Source organism: Benincasa hispida, chromosome 1 (genome assembly GCF_009727055.1).
Source record: "Benincasa hispida cultivar B227 chromosome 1, ASM972705v1, whole genome shotgun sequence".
NCBI lineage: Eukaryota > Viridiplantae > Streptophyta > Magnoliopsida > Cucurbitales > Cucurbitaceae > Benincasa > Benincasa hispida.
The window spans coordinates 5,553,350-5,572,194 of record NC_052349.1 but is presented as its reverse complement, the minus strand read 5'-3'; the positions used below and the strand labels follow the sequence as shown (position 1 = coordinate 5,572,194).

Below are 18,845 nucleotides of genomic sequence, written 5' to 3'. Positions count from 1 at the left end.
GGACGTAGTATAATAATAGGACTCGTTCTTATATCTGAATGTTGCTTTTGTATCTTTAACACAAATATCAAAGATAATGATACATGGTATACGTAACAAATCATTCGAGATTAGCCAAGTTATGTTATTAATAGTCATTAGTTTTGCCATTTACATTCCCATTCAAAGAACAAAAAGGATGGAGATAATGAGCTTTATCTAATTATTTATTCAATTTAAGAAGTAAGGAAATTAGGCAAAGCTACTAGTTCAATTTAATACCTTCAAACTATGCAGATCCAAAAGGCAAACCGAAGGAACTGGAACATCCAATCTGTCATCTTCCAGAGTTTCATCAGGTGTGAAATCAAGTTCATTCACTGGCTTCTTCAACTTAAAATCCCAGCTATTATTGTGGGTTTTATTGTTTTGCCTTGATGAATTTATTCCAATTAAGGCACTCTCCCCATCAACAGATATTTCCATACAACTGATGTTAGAAGAGAGTGGAAATGGTGCTCTAGCAATTAAATTTCCATTGAGTGTAAAGGTTGAAAGAGCACATTGTGATTCGTTCCAAGTCAATATAACTCCCTCGGAAGAAAGACACACAGCATGGGCTTCTATACCAGCCAACCTTCTGATCAAGCGACCTCTCCTGATGGAATGTATCAAAATATCTGACGATTGGGAGCATGAAACAACGATACCAAGATCTGAATTCACACAGCAGCATACAATTTCCTGGTGGTGACCCCGAAGAACATGTATGGGACCCTCAATTCGATGCTTCCGGCTTTTGTCTGCCAATAGGGAGGATAAATTACTACCACTGCCTGATGTGGACATGCCTGTCCCCATGGCCGTTTCTGACATGCTACTTGAACGAGGGGTCGACAATCTATGTATTCTCCAAAGTAGTAAGGTGGTGTCACGGGATCCGGTGACTAGATAATTGCTATCATGAGAAACACTGAGACAAGTTACCGGAGCACAGTGCCCATAGGCAGTTTCCAATGTTCTTCCTCCGTCTGATGATATTAGCTTGATACTATTGTCAACATGTCCACCTATTTCCAAAGCAAAAAAATAGAATCTAGATAATCTATTTTAGAGAATCTGAAGACGAGTATAAAACTGCAAATAATCATATATGTATGCCTTTGAATAATCATACAGAAAATATGTCTTGAACAAGAAATTAACTACACATGCAGTATTTTGTTAGTAAAGTTGCGTAAGGTACTCAATCAGAGAATCAGTGAGCTACCACCACTGTCATCTATTTTGATACTTACAAGACACAAGAAAGCCTATATGGCTATATAAAGATGTTGAAGAAATCATGATTTATTTTTAAAAGAGTGAACTACTAAAAGTTATTTTGGGATACTATAATGCAGTTTGCCGCTGTTAACTATTAATTCCAGCATTATCCTTCATCTCCGAAAAGTATAGGTCAATTTAGTTAGTTAAAGAAGTAGAGATCAAACAGTAGATGTTTTCACAGCAGTTGTAATAAATTGTCGCTGAAATTTTTTTGTATATGCTCTACAAACTCTTGGAAAGAAATGCTTGGACATGAAAACACCAAAAAGTTAACTTGTCCTTCTATCATTGTGGTGTTTTCCCTCATCGTCTTAAAATTTTCTATAGGAGGGTTATAATTTAGGTTGGAAATAAGGGACTAATGGATTGTTTATAGTGCTGGGAGTATTATAGTTATTTACTTTACCCTATTTTTCTTTCCTTTTTTGTATTTAGGCTTGTTGGAGCCTATAAATAATAATCCTCTTGTATCTCTCACACTATGTAAAAAATTAACAAAATGGAGACTCTCTATCGTGATTTTTTCTCCCTCTTGTAGGGTTTTCCACATAAACCTTGTGTCTCCTCTTTCTCTCTTTTCTATTTTAACATGGTATTAGAGCATGGTGACAAAACCCTAGCTTTCATCAGTGAAAACCAACCAATGCAAGATAACCTTAGTGCTGCACCAACACTGCTTCTGCCATAGCCGCCGATGGAGCCTCCGACCGCCGCCGACGTTGTCACTGCCATTCAGACCGCTGTTGACTGGTATCTTCGATCTCTACAAATACATCCTCAACCGCGGCCGATCAAGAACCCTAGCGCTGCCAGCTTTAGTCCCAGTGTCACCGCTGTTGCCTCTGGTCCTGCCGTCATTGCCGCATTTGGTCCCACCACCACCAACCATTTCATCCAACCGTCGAAATCTGAGGTAGATGATTCTACTGGATCTTCCACGCATCACCGAGGTAAGTCCGCAATCGAGGGTGATGTGCCGCTAGCTGCCTATAACAGCTTGCTGCCGTTTGGGCTCCTCCATCCACTGCCACCAAGCTATGAACATCACGGGTCCATGGATCTTTCTCCGACAATGGTTCAACAACAATTAGTTGATCTTCAGGTGAGTTTTCAACAACAAATCGCCGCTCTTGGGGCAGCCCTAGGTGCTTACACAACCACAAACTTAAATTCAAATGTATTGAATTCAGATGTTCCTTCTGGTTTACCGATGTATCCAGAGAATCCGGTAACCTCTTTCCCTGCTTTAACTACTGCAAATTATTTGTCTAGTTCTATGGGAAATTCCACAAGCTTAATTGCAGGAGAAAAGTTAAAAACCGCCAGAATTATTTCTTATGGTCTTAGTCTATTAAAATGGCTCTTGAAGGGCATCACAAGTTCGGTTATTTGACTGGTGAGATACCTATACCAGGGGATCCTCGAGAGCGCATTTGGAAAGGAGAGGACTCCTTGCTACCATCACTATTAATTAATAGTATGGAGCCTCAAATAGGGGAACCATTATTGTATGTTGCCACCGCTCGAGATATCTGAGATGATGTTCAGAAATTATATTCAAAAAGGCAGAATGCATCTCATCTTTACACTCTGCGCAAACAAGTTCACAAGTGCAAACAGGGAACGATAGATGTCACTTCGTATTTTAATAAACTATCCCTAATCTGGTAGGAGATGGACTTGTGTCGCAAAATCATTTGGGATTGTCCGTGTGGAGGTGTCCAGTATTCCAAAATAGAGGAAGTAGATAAGGTATATGATTTCTTAGCTAGTTTGAACTCCAAATTCAACGCAGTGCGAGGCCATATACTAGGACAAGGACCTATACCCTTTCTTATGGAAATGTGCTTTGAGGTTCACCTTGAGGAAAACAGATCCAGTGCTATGAACATCACTACTGTGTCACCTACTGATTTTGCTGCTTTTAGTGCGGAATTATCTGGTACTGATGGTGACAAGCACAATGGGAAACAGACTTCAGTATGTGAACATTGCAAAAAAACCCTGGCATACAAAGGAACAGTGCTAGAAATTACATGGTAGACCACCAAATGGTAGAAGATGCCCTCAAAATGACAAGTCTAATCCTGGCCGTGCACTTGTAAGTGAATTTGCGAGTGCTTCCTAGTCACAACCTCAAGTGAATTGTCAAAGTGACTCTGTTGTCCCTTCTCTTGGGGCAATTGCTCAATCAGGTACATCACAACCCTTAAGTCTCCTAAGTATAAATGACAATAAACCATGGACACTTGATCCAGGAGCTACAAATCATTTAACTGGGTCATCTGATAACTTCCTATCATATCTTCCATGTGCTGATAATGAAACGATCAGAATTGCATATGGGTCTTTTGCTCCTATTGCGGGTAAGGGTCATATTTCTCCCTTCCATGATTTAACTTTACAGAATGTGTTGCATGTACCTAAAATATCTTACAATTTGTCATCTATTAGTAAGATAACCCGAGATCCAAATTGTCAAGTTACCTTCTCACCGGATAATGTTTTCTTTCAAGACTTGAGCTTGGGGAAGACAATTGGCACTACCCGGCATAATAGGGGACTTTATTTCCTTGATGATGATGATTCTTCTAAGAATAGCTATAGGACTAGTTTGTTATCTTCGTATTTTCAACTTCAGAAAAAGATTGTATGTTGTGGCATTTTCGCCTTGGTCATCCAAATTTTCAATATATGAAATTTTTATTTCCTCATTTATTCCATTAAGTTGATGTTTCTTCTCTTTTGTGTGATGTGTGCATTCGTGCAAAACAACATAGGGTCACCTTTCCCTCTCAACCTTACAAACCTTCTCAGCCCTTTAATCTTATTCATAGTGATGTTTAGGGTCCCTCTAGTGTTACCACCTCTTCAGGAAAACGTTGGTTTGTGGCATTTATTGATGATCATACCCGTCTTACATAGGTCTTTCTTCTCACTGAAAAATCAGAGGTTTTGTCAATATTTCAATAATTTTACACCACTATTGAGATTCAGTTCAATACTAAAATTGTTATTCTTCGAAGTGATAATGGTCGTGAATTTCTCAATAATACACTTCGTGAATTTCTGTCTTTCAAAGGCATTGTTGACCAAAGTTCGTGTGTCTATACACCTCAACAAAATGGAGTGGCGGAAAGAAAAAAATCGTCACCTCCTCGAGGTTGCCCGGTCTCTCATGCTATCTACCTTTCTTCAATCTTATTTGTGAGGAGATGCAATTCTTACTGCAACTCATCTTATTAATCGAATTCCTTCTCATGTTCTCCAACTCCAAACTCCTCTAGAATGCCTCAATGAGTCGTACCCACCACACGACTCATTCCCCATGTTCCTCTCCGGGTTTTTAGGTGTTCTATCTTTGTCCTTGGCCCTAACCAAACTAAGTTTACCCCTCCTACTCAGAAATGTGTCTTCCTTGGATATCCTCTTCACCAGCGAGGTTATAAATGTTTCCATCCTTCTTCCTAGAAATACTTTATTTTCATGGATGTCACATTCCTTAAGGATAAACCCGTCTTCCCTATTAGTCATCTTCAGGGGGAGAGTACTAGTGAAGAGACTAACTAGTCAACATCCTCGACCCTAAGTAATCTTCTTGAGCCCATCTTGAGTTCCCATGACACTGTTTTACCTACTAAACAGGTCCCTTGGCTAACATACTACAGAAAGAATCTCATAAAGGAAATTGTGTCCCATACTGTTCCGCCGGCTCCGGTCCATGAATCTGAACCAACACAAGCTCAAGCTACTACTGAGTGTGTCCCTGATAATAACGATTTGTGTGTTGAGGATGATATTGTGGATGTAACTGAGAATGACATGACTGATGTGTTAATTCCAGAAAATAATAAGGTGGCAGACAGAGATGAGATTACAGCAGAAACATAAGAGAGTTAAATTCTCCCTCAACCTGAAACGTGTGATCAAAATCCTACTACATGTGGGAAAGTAGATGAGAAGTCAGACAAACTTGGGGATTATGATGCTTCTCTTGACATGCCAATTGCCTTGAGAAAGGGCACCAGGTCTTGCACTAAGTATCCTATGTATAGCTTTCTATCTTACAGTAATTTGCCTTCTAAATTCAGGGCTTTCACTGCCAGTCTTGACACAATGACAATACCAAAAAACATACATGTGGCTATGGAAATTCCAAAATGGAAGATTGTCATTATGAAAGAAATGAGAGCTCTTGAAAAGAATAATACGGGACCTTGTTACTCTCCCAAAAAGACATAAAACAGTTGGGTGCAAGTGGATGTTCACTCTGAAGTATAAATTTGATGGTACTTTAGACAGATACAAGGTCAGACTTGTAGTGAAAGGGTTTACTCAGACTTATGGGGTAGACTATTCAAAAACTCTCTCCTGTAGCGAAGTTAAACACGATTCGGGTTCTTCTCTCTGTTGCAGTAAATAAAGATTGGCTTCTCCACCAACTTGATGTGAAAAATGCCTTTCTAAATGGTGATTTATAAGAAGAGGTGTATATGAGCCCTCCTCTAGGTTTTGAAGCTTAGGGTGATCATCGAGTGTGTAAAATCAAGAAGTCCTTATATGGTCTGAAACAATCCCCGAGAGTTTGGTTTGAAAGGTTTACTACCTTTGTTAAGTCCCAAGGATTCACTCAAGGGCACTTTGACAATATATTGTTCACAAAAAGGTCAGTGTTTGGGAAAATTGTTATCCTAATCGTGTATGTGGATGATATTGTCTTGTCAGAAGATGATATTGATGAGATCACCAAACTGAAAAAGAAGATGACACACGAGTTTGAAATCAAAGACCACAAAAATCTAAAGTATTTCCTTGGAATGGAAGTGGCCAGATCAAGGGAAGGAATCTCTGTCTCACAACGAAGTACATTCTTACTTGTTAAAGGAAACAAGTATGACTAGATGTAGACTTGTTGACACTCCTATAGAATTCAATGCTAAACTGGGAGATTTTGTTAACAAAGTTCCAGTTGATAAAGAGAGGTATCAGCGTCTAGTGGGAAAGTTAATTTACTTATCACATACCAGACCATACATTTCCTATGCTGTCAATGTTGTCAGTCAGTTTATGCAGGCACCTTATGAAGAACATATGAAAGCTGTGAATCAAATTCTGAGATATTTGAAAAACACTCCTAGTAAAGGTCTAATGTTCAGAAAAATTGACAGGAAATGCATTGAGGCCTATACCGACTCTGACTGGACAGGATCAATGACTAACGGAAAGTCTACCTCAGGGTACTGTACCTTTGTGTGGGGTAACCTGGTTACTTGAAGAAGTAAGAAGCAAAGTGTAGTTGCTAAAAATAGTGCAGAGGTTGAATACAAAGCTATAAGTTTGGGAATTTGTGAAAAAATCTGGTTGAAGAGAGTATTGTCTAATCTTCATCAAGATGGTGTTTTACCTATGAAACTCTATTATGATAATAAAGCTGCTATAAGCATCGCCAATAATCCAGTACAACATGATCAAATGAAACATGTAGAGATTGACAGACACTTTATAAAAGAGAAAATGGACAATGGCAGTATCTGTATTCCATCAAATCAACAAGTTGCATATGTTCTCATTAAAGGGTTACTCAAGCAAAATTTTGACTCTTGCGTTAGCAAGTTGAGTCTGATCTACGCCCCAACTTGAGGAGGAATGTTGGAAATAGCGGACTTAGTTGATTGTTTATAGTCTCAGGGATATTATAATTATTTACTTTACCCTATTTTTCTTTCCTTTTTTCTGTATTTAGGCTTGTTAAAGCATATAAATAAGAATCCTCTTGTGTATCTCTCACATTATATAATTAATAAACCAGAGACTCTCTATCGTGGTCTTTTCTCCCTGTTCTAGGGTTTTCCACGTAAATCTTGTATCTCCTCTTTCTCTCTTTTCTCTTTTAACAATTTATTATTTATTATTTTTAATTTTGATACGAAACAGTAATTTCAATGATATGACGAAATCACAAAGTGTGAAGGTCTTATCAATAGCATTACAAAAAACTGCTCCATTAAGTAATTTTTTTAGTTGAGTTTGTATCCTATTTTTGCCTTCTATTTGGAGATCTTGTATTTTGGAGTAGTAGTCTCTTTTCTTTGTATCAATGAATTTTTTGTTTCCATTTCAAAATGAAATGGATGATAAACTATAATTAAAAAATGGAGTAAATTTGCACAACGATAAAGAGATACATAAAATTGAAGGGATGTGAGATTGATAAACATCTTCTTTATCGGTGAAGATGTGAGAAATGAGATTCCTTTCAAACCATATAGACCACAAAAAAAAACCCAAATGATATTCGGCTTAAGAATCTTTCTTTTCCTTCTTGGGAAGGAGAATTAAGGATGAAATCGTAGATAAATAAACAAATACTTACCAGTGATAATGTCTTTGTCCCAAGTAATGGAAACAATAGACGAGCTCCTGATTCCAGATGCAGCAAATGCTGGTGCCTGGGGAAATTGCCACTCGTCAGCAGTGGAGCCAGCCTGCCCTTTGAACATGCGCATGAATGTTCCACTGGTGGAGTTCAATGAGGACTTTCCATGTTGAAAAAGAAATGGTGCACCCTGGCCGTCAGGTGTGTTGGGTTGCCATTTGTGCTGTGCTACATGTGCCGCAGGTGCATTTATGTCAACAATAACAACAGTATCTGAAGTTGCATGAATTGCAGCTGCAGGTAGGTTGCAGCGTTCTGGGGTTGGAACCGAGTATGGTCTGATACTCTTTGGGTTCCGAAAGATTGTCTGGTACGAAAGTATAAATATATTTTCAACACAATTTGACAAATTGTTTATATTGAAATAATACATGCATGTACATTATCAGAAGTACCAACATGACATTCCCATATACCTGCAGATGGAGGACATCAGCTAATGGCTTCTTCCTCAAATGAGGCACAGTTAGAAGTTGAGATGGAGTTTGACCAAAGTAGGCAATTTGATCTTGTGTGGCACGTTGTTGTACCTTTTTCCAAAAATTAGGAAAAAAACAATCAAACAGAAACCCTGAAATTTGAAGTAATAAATTGTAATGAAAATGAACATACTGGGTCAGATATTTTGTCAATATCAACTGTCCCCTCGTAGGTAATGTAAAAGAAGACGTTATTAGCCGATATTGCCTCTTTGCCTCGTTGTTTATACCTGATCCATTAAATCCCCAAAGATGTGAGATCAAACAGAAACAGCCCGAAGTTGATAAAAAAGTGAATTGGCACCATCATTATCTCTACCAATTATACCAACTTACAAACACTGAAAAGCAAAGGAGAAGAACACATCCGATAAACAAGACTGAGGAAAACCTTCATTAAAGTAAACAACCTACCCAAAAATGAGATCAATCCACTCATGCAGATGCGCTGATACATGCTCACTCTCAAGAGCCATCCGATGTTTGTGAATAAAGTCAATTGGATTTTTAGCCCAAGGAGGGAGTCTGACGGAATCTGGAATGTTGAAAAACATTTAAATAAGAAACTTACTGGCATAAGAATAATCAATGGTAAGTATATTCATTAAGGATTACCAAGGTTCTCCCCTAATTGAGTGGTGCCAAAATCAATCGAGTTTTCATTTGTTAAGATCTCAGGAAGGTAGAAAAGCTCTGGAACCTGCAAGAAAGTACCATTTGATTGGATAACAACATCACTAATTAATCAAGTCATCCTTGTAAATGATGGAAGTATATAATTCTTAAAATAGATGCATAATAACGCAATATACACCAAGAAAAAAACACTCATAATCAACGAACTTACTAATTCCTTCACATCACTCATATCTTCCAGAACCCCATTCCAAGTACCAGAAATATCCAAAAACATCCGATCAGCATGATCAAATTTGCCACCTTGCAACTGAATTGAGAGAGTTGTAAATGGTTCAACTCTAAAAAGATAATACAATACCTGCAAAAGTAATAAGAAAAATTCAGATATATTTAGTATGATCCAATTGAATTAATAGAGATGTACAAATTTCAAGTTCAGAAAGGACAAAGTGAGTGGCTTCGCAGTATCGCAAACTGAGGGGAAAGACTTTGCACATTACCATACAGAATAACAAAATAAGAACAGAGCACAATACCACAATGGGTTCTCAATAGAGACAAGACTAGCGCATAAAATATAAATTACCACTACAAAAAGAACAGAAAAATAAAGCTATAATTAGATTAAACAAAATAAGTTTAAAATTTTCAGAGGTAATTTTTTCTGGATACCCGCACAACTTCAACTCAATCTAAGAAACCAGGTGTATTGACTAAATTAGATCTTGAAAATGTTTTTGACACTGTTGATTGGGACTTTCTAGATGTTATTTTTCATTCCAAAGGTTTAAGTCATACTTGGAGGAAATGGATTTGAGGGTGCATTTCTAGTGCAACTATTCTATCATTATTAATGGATTTGAGGGTGCATTGTGCTCTTAGCAATTGGCCACTTGGATTGAAGTAACGGCAAACAGATGCTCTCTCCTCTCTCCACTACACCCCCTTTGATTAGTTAGCTCCGACCAACATGCCTCCTCTGCCGTCAACCGCCTTTCCCTCCACCATCACCGGGCATTTCATATTGACCGGAAAATTTTCTCCCTCTCTCTAATTACACCAACTAGTGGGAAACACTTCAAATCAACTGAACAAAACCGATCAAACCTCCACCCCATTTTTGTTTCATAGAAGACTCTTCTGGCTTGCTTCATCATTTAATTCCCTCTTCAAAGACACATGTAACCATAAGTTTTTTAGGAAGTTGAATGATGAAGATGATACCGTTTGGCTTGAAAAACACAACAATAAGAATGGATACTTTGCTGAGATCACTCTCTTGGAGTACCCTGGCTGCCACACCAACATCCTCATTTCGTCTATGGAAAACAAATTGGGATGGTTCTCTTTCTTTTCACTGGTTTCAGAGCACCATGGAAAACTCCACCCATCCAACAGTTCATCATCCATTAATAATGGTAACAGCTGTATCATTATTAATGGTAACGGCCTATTCTATCATTTGTCCTTGGGGCTACCAATACGGCTGATTTCACAAAGACAAATGTCTTATATGGTTTTATTTCCCTCTTGGTGCATTATGTGTAATCTAATATGGAAACTCCGTGCCATCTTTTCATGTATTGTTCGTTTGCCTATCGATTTTGGGCTACTTTGATGGAGGCTTTTAGTTGGTGCTTGCCTTTTCCCAACAATTCCTTACAGCTCCTTTCCATTATTTTGATGGCTCCAACCTTTTTGTGGCAATATAGAGGTCCTTTGGCTTGCTTTCAGGAGTGCTTTATTTATGGGAGGACTCTTCAGAGTATGCTAAGAATGGTCATCTCTCCAGGGAGGTTTTCTACAATTTTGATTGTTTGTGGAACTTGTACTCTCTATGCTTTTGTTTTTAAGAATAAGCACCTTTTTACTCTTAATAGTTCTTCTTGTTTAATCTTCAATGGTAGACTATTTTTGTAATTCACCTATTGATGTTTAGGGTTTTCCTCCTTATTTCATTTATTAATGAAATTGTTTGTTTATAATAATAATACCAATCATTCTCTTTTTTTTTTTTTTTTTTTTTGGGGGGGGGGGGATTTAATATTTTTGCAAATACCTAAAATTTCAAATTTGATCAATTTTCTCAGCCCGATTTACACAAATGTTCGAGGGATCAACAATAAGAATCAAAATAAAACAGTTTCATATAGTTCTCTTTAAGAAAGAAAATAGCATCAAGGCACAAGCACATTCCAAAGAAGAAAAAGTAATTGGCAGAGCAAGAACAAATTTTCTCTCATACACGTGAAAAGATAATTAAATTAATAATACAATTTCCAATTTTTTAAACTATTTTTCTTAGTTTCTTGAAAACAGAAAAATCAGGCCAGCGTCATCATAGTCCCTTAGGCTCAACATAAGAAACTGAATACGTGAGATAATTTGTTATTTAAGTTTAAAATAGATAAATCTTTCAGAAAATGCTTCCAGAAGGAGAAAATACATGTTTTTAAACCCCTTTTTCAGTTCAACAAGGGTAGGTAACAGTTTGTTATTTTGTTTGATCGATTAAGTTATGTTTAGGTCGGCATTCAGACTCCTTAGAACAATAAGTATATAACATAGAGTACCCAATGATGATGAAATGAAAAACATACAGTTCCAGCACTTGAATAATGTGAACCATAATGAAATTTGGGGATGACTGGATCCTCAAAGCTTGAATATCTTTCTTGGAACTTTTTAAGGCGGTCAGCATTCAATGCACCGACAGGCTGCGAAAAAATTTGAGGTTTCGTGGTTACATAGACAGCCTTCCTAAGTTGTTTAAAAAGAATGAATAGAAGAGTTTGAAGGGAAAACCTTGGAAAGATCTCTGAATGAGGATGGATCGGAAAGATCCAAACTCTCTGAAGTGTAATCAGAAAGAACCCATGGGAAAACTGGGTACTGAAAGAAAGCAAATTTTAGTGCAAAATATATATTTCTCAACAAAACATGAAAATTGTCGAAATGACCTACCTGAGTAATGTCATTATAACTACGCCCAGCCAGGGTATTGAGATGCATTAGATACTCGAAATTGCTAATCTGCAAAAGATTCCCAAGCATGTTAGCCACTGTTAACATGTACGTTCTACTTGTGGGATCCAGGCATAAAAGTTGTCACTTTAAAAAATACACAAACAAAAATCCATGATAAGATGGAGGTTATTCCAACTTAGGCCATACCTCCCACCTAGCCCAGCGCTCCATAAGTTGAGTCCTCTTGAGAAGTTGTTCAGGCCTCTACAAAATTTAAGTGAATCATAACTACTGTAATACAGAAAGTAAAGAAGAAAAAAGTTCTTTATCTTTATTCTATCGGCAAACACACATATATAGCATTCTCCAAGGCCAACTACCAATCATCTGACCAGATTCTTCACATGTCAGTTTAGTTCACTGAGATCACATTGATTGATATCATGAACCAGTTCTTTTATTAGGAATCTGGTCGTCAGACATAATAATGCTTAGAATGTTGTATTCAGGACAAACATGTAAGAAATTTAAGTATCTGATTAATTTGAAATAGGCTGCATGCAACAGATACTGAACAATTAACAGGAGAGGATGATTCACACAGATGTAGCAACTTAGCCCGAGACATAAGGACTGAGATATTAACCTGAGTCGCTAGATATACATCATTCAGATGAGGAGGCCGCACTTGAACAATTGCTCGATATGCATTTTTCCGTCCCTCAGTACTCTTAATAGCAGAAAAGAACATACAGAGAAAAAAAATGGTCAAAAAATGATGGAGATGAAGGAGCAAACATTTGGAAGAAGAAGAAGAAGAAGAGGGTAACTAGAGATATGTAAAGTCTACCCCAAAATCAAAAAAGTAGTTTGATCTATCAACCATAAACAGTTCGAGGGCACTTCTTCTTAGGAGATACCTGAAATGGGAAAGTAGAATACTGTTAAGAAAATATAACAAAGCGTAGTTATAAAATAAGCCTTGGTGTAGATATCAAGCTTCTGATATAAGAAAGTGAGATGAAATGAACCCAGCATTTTCTTTTTCCTTCTTTTTAAGAAATAAACGCAGCATTGTAGGTAAGGCTACCAACTTTTTCATACTGAAATTCTCCAACCCTTGTTTATCATTTTAAAAAATACTTGAAAATTCAATATGAAACTAGTAGATCTCTAAACATCATCAGCATTCGTATTATCAAGCTAGAAAGTACACCAACTCCACCTATTGTATCGGTTTAGGATGATGAGGTCCATGTCAAGTTAGCTTGTCAGGTTTATAGGTGATCCCACTTTTCAATTAAGGGATATTTATTTACTATAATGAAAATTTACAAAATTGAGATAGCAAAAATAAGAAATCTTCCTCTCTAACTAAACTAAATAATAAAAAAGCTACCAATTGGTGTGAGTAAGATGAAAGAAATAACTATAAAATTCTCTAAACAAATAATACTTTCATTGAATGATTTTTTTTTTTTCAGACAATCCGCTTGACCCTAAAACATTTGGGTGTCAAGAAAACTCTTAGTATATTAATTCCTAGGTAGGTGACCACCATGGATTGAGCTAATGACCTCTTAGTCATTTATCGAGATTATGTCTCCTTTTTTACCACTAGACCAAACCATGATGGTTCTTTCATTGAGTGGTTTATTAGATTATTAGATTACACTGATCTAAATAAAGAAGTAAGAAAGTGCTCCGCAATGGATCGTGTCGCAATCTCAAAATGGAAGTTTTTTGCCTTTCTTAAGATCATATTCCATTATGGAAGACACTATTCTTTCAAAAGACTTTGCCATGAGGGGAAAGGGTTTTAAATTTTAGATTGGTTCTTAGAACAATATACAAATGTGTTGTCCAGATGTTCACAACATACATTTGATGTCCTTTTATCTCTCCTAAATTTAAGCCCCTCTACTGAATTAGCTTGAATTGCCTGAATTAATGGCTTCATTACATCACCTACTCAAACAAAAAGATAAGGGCAATGAGATCTCTACATATCTCCAAAATAGTATGATGTTGTCCACTTTGGGCATAAGCCCTCATGGCTTTTGTTTTTTGGAAACACCCAAAATGTCACATAACAACAGAGATAATTGTTTTCACTTATATACCCATGATCACTTCATTCCCTAGCCATGTGGGACTTTATTTGCAATCCTAACAATCCTCCCCTCGAACAAAATACTGCTTACAACCTTAATTCAAATAAATCCATCGCCTAACCATGAGAGCTTGCTCCAAATCCCAAGGCACATCTAGTTCATTCTAAGTCAACATCCAAATAGAGCATGAGCATGAGCACAAGCTGCACTTGTTCTTATCAAGGTAAGGGAAACAACGAAGCTACTCAAATAAAGCACAACCTAAGGCTCAATAATTTTTATTGTTCGAAATGTGAGGATTTCCTCTGATGCACAACTAGGTTTAGATCATGGCTCAGATATCAATTGATGTGGACAAAGAAACCTCCACATATCTCTACAATAGTATGATCCTGTCCACTTTGGACATTTGCCCTCATGGCTTCGCTTTTAGAGCCATCCAAAAGGTCTCATACCAATGGAGATAATTGTCTTCACTTATATGCCCACAATCACTTTCTTCACTTGTCAACGTGGGACTTTGTTTGCACTCCTAGCAGTTTCAATCTTCTTGTAAACCAATCTTTCCCCATCCCCTATTTATTATAATGGTACAAGGAACAAATGAGGACCGGCATACCCTATGTAATCTAAGGCTTCTTTCTTAGAGCTCGTTCTTACAAGCTTAGCCCTTGCCTTCGAACAATAATTAGTTCTTTGGCATGGCATGGTACCTATCAGTTAACTGTCATTCCTACAGCTAGTGCGTTATTTTTCAAGCCACTATTCAGGTAAATAGTTTTAACCACCAATGACAATTACCAAGGGCATTTTGTAATGTCGAGATGGATATAGATATCAGTATAATTGCTTTAATGGTTTGGGAATAAAGATTGTAAATTTAATGAAAGAGCTGAGAATTTAATGATACAGATGAAATGACAAATAATTGATCAAGTTAAGAATTGAAGGACTAGACTTTACCAACCAAAATAGTTCGGAGAAATTTTGTAATTTTTACCTAAAACTTAAAAGAGTTTCTATATCAAAGAATTGCTTAAAGAAATTCATATCAAAGGAGATGGAAACTAAATATAGAGTATGATAAGACTGTCCTGACTTCACCTTCGACTATGAATCTGATGGAGGGAAGACATCATCCAGGTCCTGTCCTTTTCCTGGTCTTTTGGTTTACAGCTGGAATCCATTGTTGTGTTGAGATCACTGCTGTCAACTATAAAATTGATTCTCCTTGTTGTGACCTGGAAAACATTAAATGTCCTTAAGTTTAAACAAGAATGGAGAAATTGTAAGTTACAATATAGAACAATGATAACTTTTAAGTTCATTATTCATACCATCTATCAAATGAAGAATCCATGTTTATCATCGACAAAAAAAAAAGGACGTGTGAGTTTAACAAACTAAAGGAGAAATCATTTTGTAGAAAAATTCTAAGAAATTAAGTTAGGAATGTCCGAGTGTGTCAGATGGGGCATGTCAATTTGGCTCGTGCGACCACCAAACCTAATAACAAAATTTTCATTGGCCTCCTTAAACTCCAAGATAAGATCTCATTCTCGATAGAGTAAATAAACCTTCAACCTCATATTAGGTTTTCTGATTATGAGATGAACTGTAGCTTTAAAGTTCTTGATGAAATTTTATTCATCTTGAAATAAATTTAATATATAGTGAGGATTTGAATTTAATTCTTTTCTTCTCAGCAAAACTCTACCATCAAGTATTCAGCCGTGTTCTACTCTTTCTCATTGTTAACCATGGAAGACCTTGCCTAGCAAATGTTATATTTTGGGAGTTCAACAGCAATTTGCGTGGGAGATCCAAACCTATGACCCTTCGATAAAAAACATATGCCCTGACCAGTTGGGTTGGTAATTTCTTATAAATTTGACACCCCTTCCCCATTATATTTTATTTCTCCATGAGGCTTAAACTAAACAAAAAGCCCCCGAAAAAATTAGAAAATAATCTCTATGCCCATATGAAATGTATTAAATTAGCTGGATTCTCATCCTAAATGCCAAAACTTCTCTCTTGACTTACACAGATTTTACGAAAAGAGTGCACAAGAGGTTGTATTCTCTTTTTTTTTAAAGGAAAACGGCCTTTATTATTCATTAAAAGATAGTACAGGAGATGTGTACTTAAAAATAAAGGCAAATACAAATATCAAAACCAAAACCAAAGGATCAGCAGGCGCACCCGGGCAACTCAACTAGGTTGACACCCCCATAGCGTCCTCATCATATCCAACATTACTGAGGGAACCTTATAAAACTAACAATAAGGTTAACAACTATGAAACAAGAACAATCAGAGGCTTCACAAGCTGAAGCTACGAAATTCCAAGAACATAACAAAGACAACAAATACAACAAAAGTGACAACAATAAAAATACTGCAATTTTGAACACCCAAAATAGAAGAGCCGTCGGCTAGTTTTCCAGTTGAATGAAAGCCTGCCAGTTTAAACTTATATCTTGTAGGGAGTAAGCTTCGAAACATTTAGAAAGGGAACACCAAAGAGAAGCATTGAGCTTTGCCGCCTCAAACCGAGCAAACCAAGGAGTTTCCTTATCATTGAACACTCTTTGGTTCCTTTCAAACCAAAACCTCAACCAACACTGCTTTTGTTCCATTAATCTATAGTAAATTTGAGCTTTTCTTGAGAGATGGCCCAGAAAGTAGTTGCTGTACGTTGCTTTTGAAGGAGCTGTCGAAGACCCAAGAAGTGGTGAAGCAGTTGAAAAGTGCTCTCCAGCAATTAGTGGCAAAATTACAATCGAAGAAGAGGTGTTGAAGGTCTTCCTCGGCTGATTTGCAGAGGGCACACCAATTGGGGGAGATATAAAGTGAAGGCAGCTTCCGTTGTAGCACAGAGGAGCAATTAAGAGCTCCGAAAGGCAGCTTCCATCCATAATGTTATATTAACTCGCCTACGGCTGTTGGACTTCCAAAGAGCTTTTTGAAGGCTAGCTGAGAGTGGAGAGGCCAAGGCGAGGTGATTTACCAGTAATTTAACTGAGAAGGAGCCATTAGCTTCTAAGGACCAAATGCGAGTATCTTGTCTAATGTTGACTTCTTTCTAGACCACCAAAGTTAATAAATTTTGGAACTCTAGAATCTCTTCTTCCTTTAAGAATCTTCTGAAGTTGATGGACCATGAGGAAGTGTGAACGTCCCAATGGTTTGAGACTGAACCGTTGGGGTTGGTGGTTAAACCAAACAAAGTAGAGAATTTGTCTTTTAGAGGAGAATATTCCAGCCAAGGGTCTTGCCAAAATACAATTCTGTTTCCATTCCCCAATTTAAAGGCTGCCAAAACCTCAACTTCCATCCATGTTCTTGAAATACTGATCCAAGGACTGCGAAGACTACAATGACATTACCGGATGTGTGCCAACCAAAGAGGCTGCTGCCATGAATACTTGTGATAACTTGACTCCACAAGGAGGTTTGTTCTTGCATAAACCGCCAGCCCCAGTTGGCTAAAAGGGCCATGTTTCTAGCCTTCAGCCCTCTTAGCCCAAGTCCCCCATCTTCTTGTTTTTTAGATACAAGCTCCCATTTCGAAAGGTGGTTTATCTTTCCACCTTTATGACCTTCCCAGAAGAAGTTTCTTATGGTCCTTTCTAAAGTTGAAATCACTTTTTCAAGCATCAAAAAAGAGGACATGTAGTAGATTGGTAGATTAGAAAGGACTGATTTGCAAAGGGTAGCTCTTCCTCCCCTTGATAAATTGTATCTTCTCCACTTGTCAAGTTTCTTATGCACCTTATCAATAACCGGCTGCCAAAATTCCACTTTTTTTGGATGTCCCCCAAGTGGAAGGCCCAAATATAAGAAAGGAAGGTGTGCTAGTTGACAATTCAGCCTTGAAGCTACTGCCCTCAACTTGAAGTCTTCAATATTAATCCCACAAATGGCAGATTTTTCCCAATTAACCTTCTGTCCGGAACACCACTCAAAAAGTGCAATGGTTTTTCTAAGAGTATCTAGCATGTCGTCCTCATACTTACAAAATAGCAAAGTATCATCGGCGAATTGAAGAATGGAGATCTGAACTTTGTCTTTTCCAACCACAAAGCCTTCAAACAAACCTTTTTCCCGGGTTCTATCAACCAACACACTTAACAAATCACTAACCAAAAGGAAAAGAAAGGGAGAGAGGAAATCCCCTTGTCTAATTCCCCTTGTGGCTTTAATTCTACCTCTTGGTCTTCCATTTATGAAGATGGAGAACATTGGATTAGAAATACAACCCATAATCCAAGAAATCCATTTGGGGTGGAAGTTTCTTCCATGGAGGGTTTTTTTCAAGAAACTCCCAATCCACTCTGTCAAAGGCTTTTTCAAGATCGAGTTTCAGAATCCATCCTTTCCTCTTCTTGCTTCTGTAATCTTCTACTGTCTCGTTTGCTATTAGAATCGGGTTAAGGATTTACCTACCTTCAATGAATGCACTTTGAGTTGGGCTTATTAGGCTAGGCATGATTTTTTTAAGTCTTTCCGCAAAAACTTTGGCTATAATCTTATAGACTATAGTAGATAATCTTATAGGTCTGAAATCTTTCACTGAGACTGCCTCTGCCTTCTTTTGGATTAGGCAAATGAAGTTTTCTTTGACATATGAATTGAACTTTTCATTGTGATAAAACTCATCGAAAATGCCCTTCAGATTGTCTTTTAATAAATTCCAAAATTTTAGTATAAATTCTATGGTAAAGCCATCCGGACCTGGTGCTTTGTTTCTTCCCAACGTCTTTACTACTTCCTTAATTTCTGCTAGGTTAAAACTGGAAACCAACTGACCATTTTGTTCAGTAGAAACCCTTGGCCATTCCAAATTCTGAGGAAGTGAATGAGAGCCCTGGCTTTTAGAGTAAAGACTGCCATAGA

The 18,845-nt window shown here is 37.3% G+C and overlaps 1 protein-coding gene across 2 annotated transcripts in view; it reads right to left on the bottom strand.

Annotated features, from left to right (window-relative positions):
- LOC120082047 (BEACH domain-containing protein C2) overlaps nt 1-18,845 on the bottom strand; it is a 40,015-nt gene that overhangs the window by 1,511 nt on the left and 19,659 nt on the right. Inside the window, exons 17-30 of one of the 2 annotated variants that reach the window (XM_039037265.1) lie at nt 15,048-15,184; nt 12,680-12,749; nt 12,476-12,559; nt 12,037-12,093; nt 11,827-11,895; nt 11,668-11,754; nt 11,463-11,579; nt 9,071-9,220; nt 8,839-8,923; nt 8,638-8,758; nt 8,357-8,453; nt 8,161-8,274; nt 7,682-8,051; nt 262-1,049 (exon numbers count right to left, since the gene is read on the bottom strand). In XM_039037265.1, coding sequence (XP_038893193.1) covers nt 262-1,049; nt 7,682-8,051; nt 8,161-8,274; nt 8,357-8,453; nt 8,638-8,758; nt 8,839-8,923; nt 9,071-9,220; nt 11,463-11,579; nt 11,668-11,754; nt 11,827-11,895; nt 12,037-12,093; nt 12,476-12,559; nt 12,680-12,749; nt 15,048-15,184 — 2,346 coding nt within the window. Of the gene's footprint in view, nt 1-261; nt 1,076-7,681; nt 8,052-8,160; nt 8,275-8,356; nt 8,454-8,637; nt 8,759-8,838; nt 8,924-9,070; nt 9,221-11,462; nt 11,580-11,667; nt 11,755-11,826; nt 11,896-12,036; nt 12,094-12,475; nt 12,560-12,679; nt 12,750-15,047; nt 15,185-18,845 lie in introns of those variants that run through there. The other variant, XM_039037274.1, reaches the window with a different exon arrangement.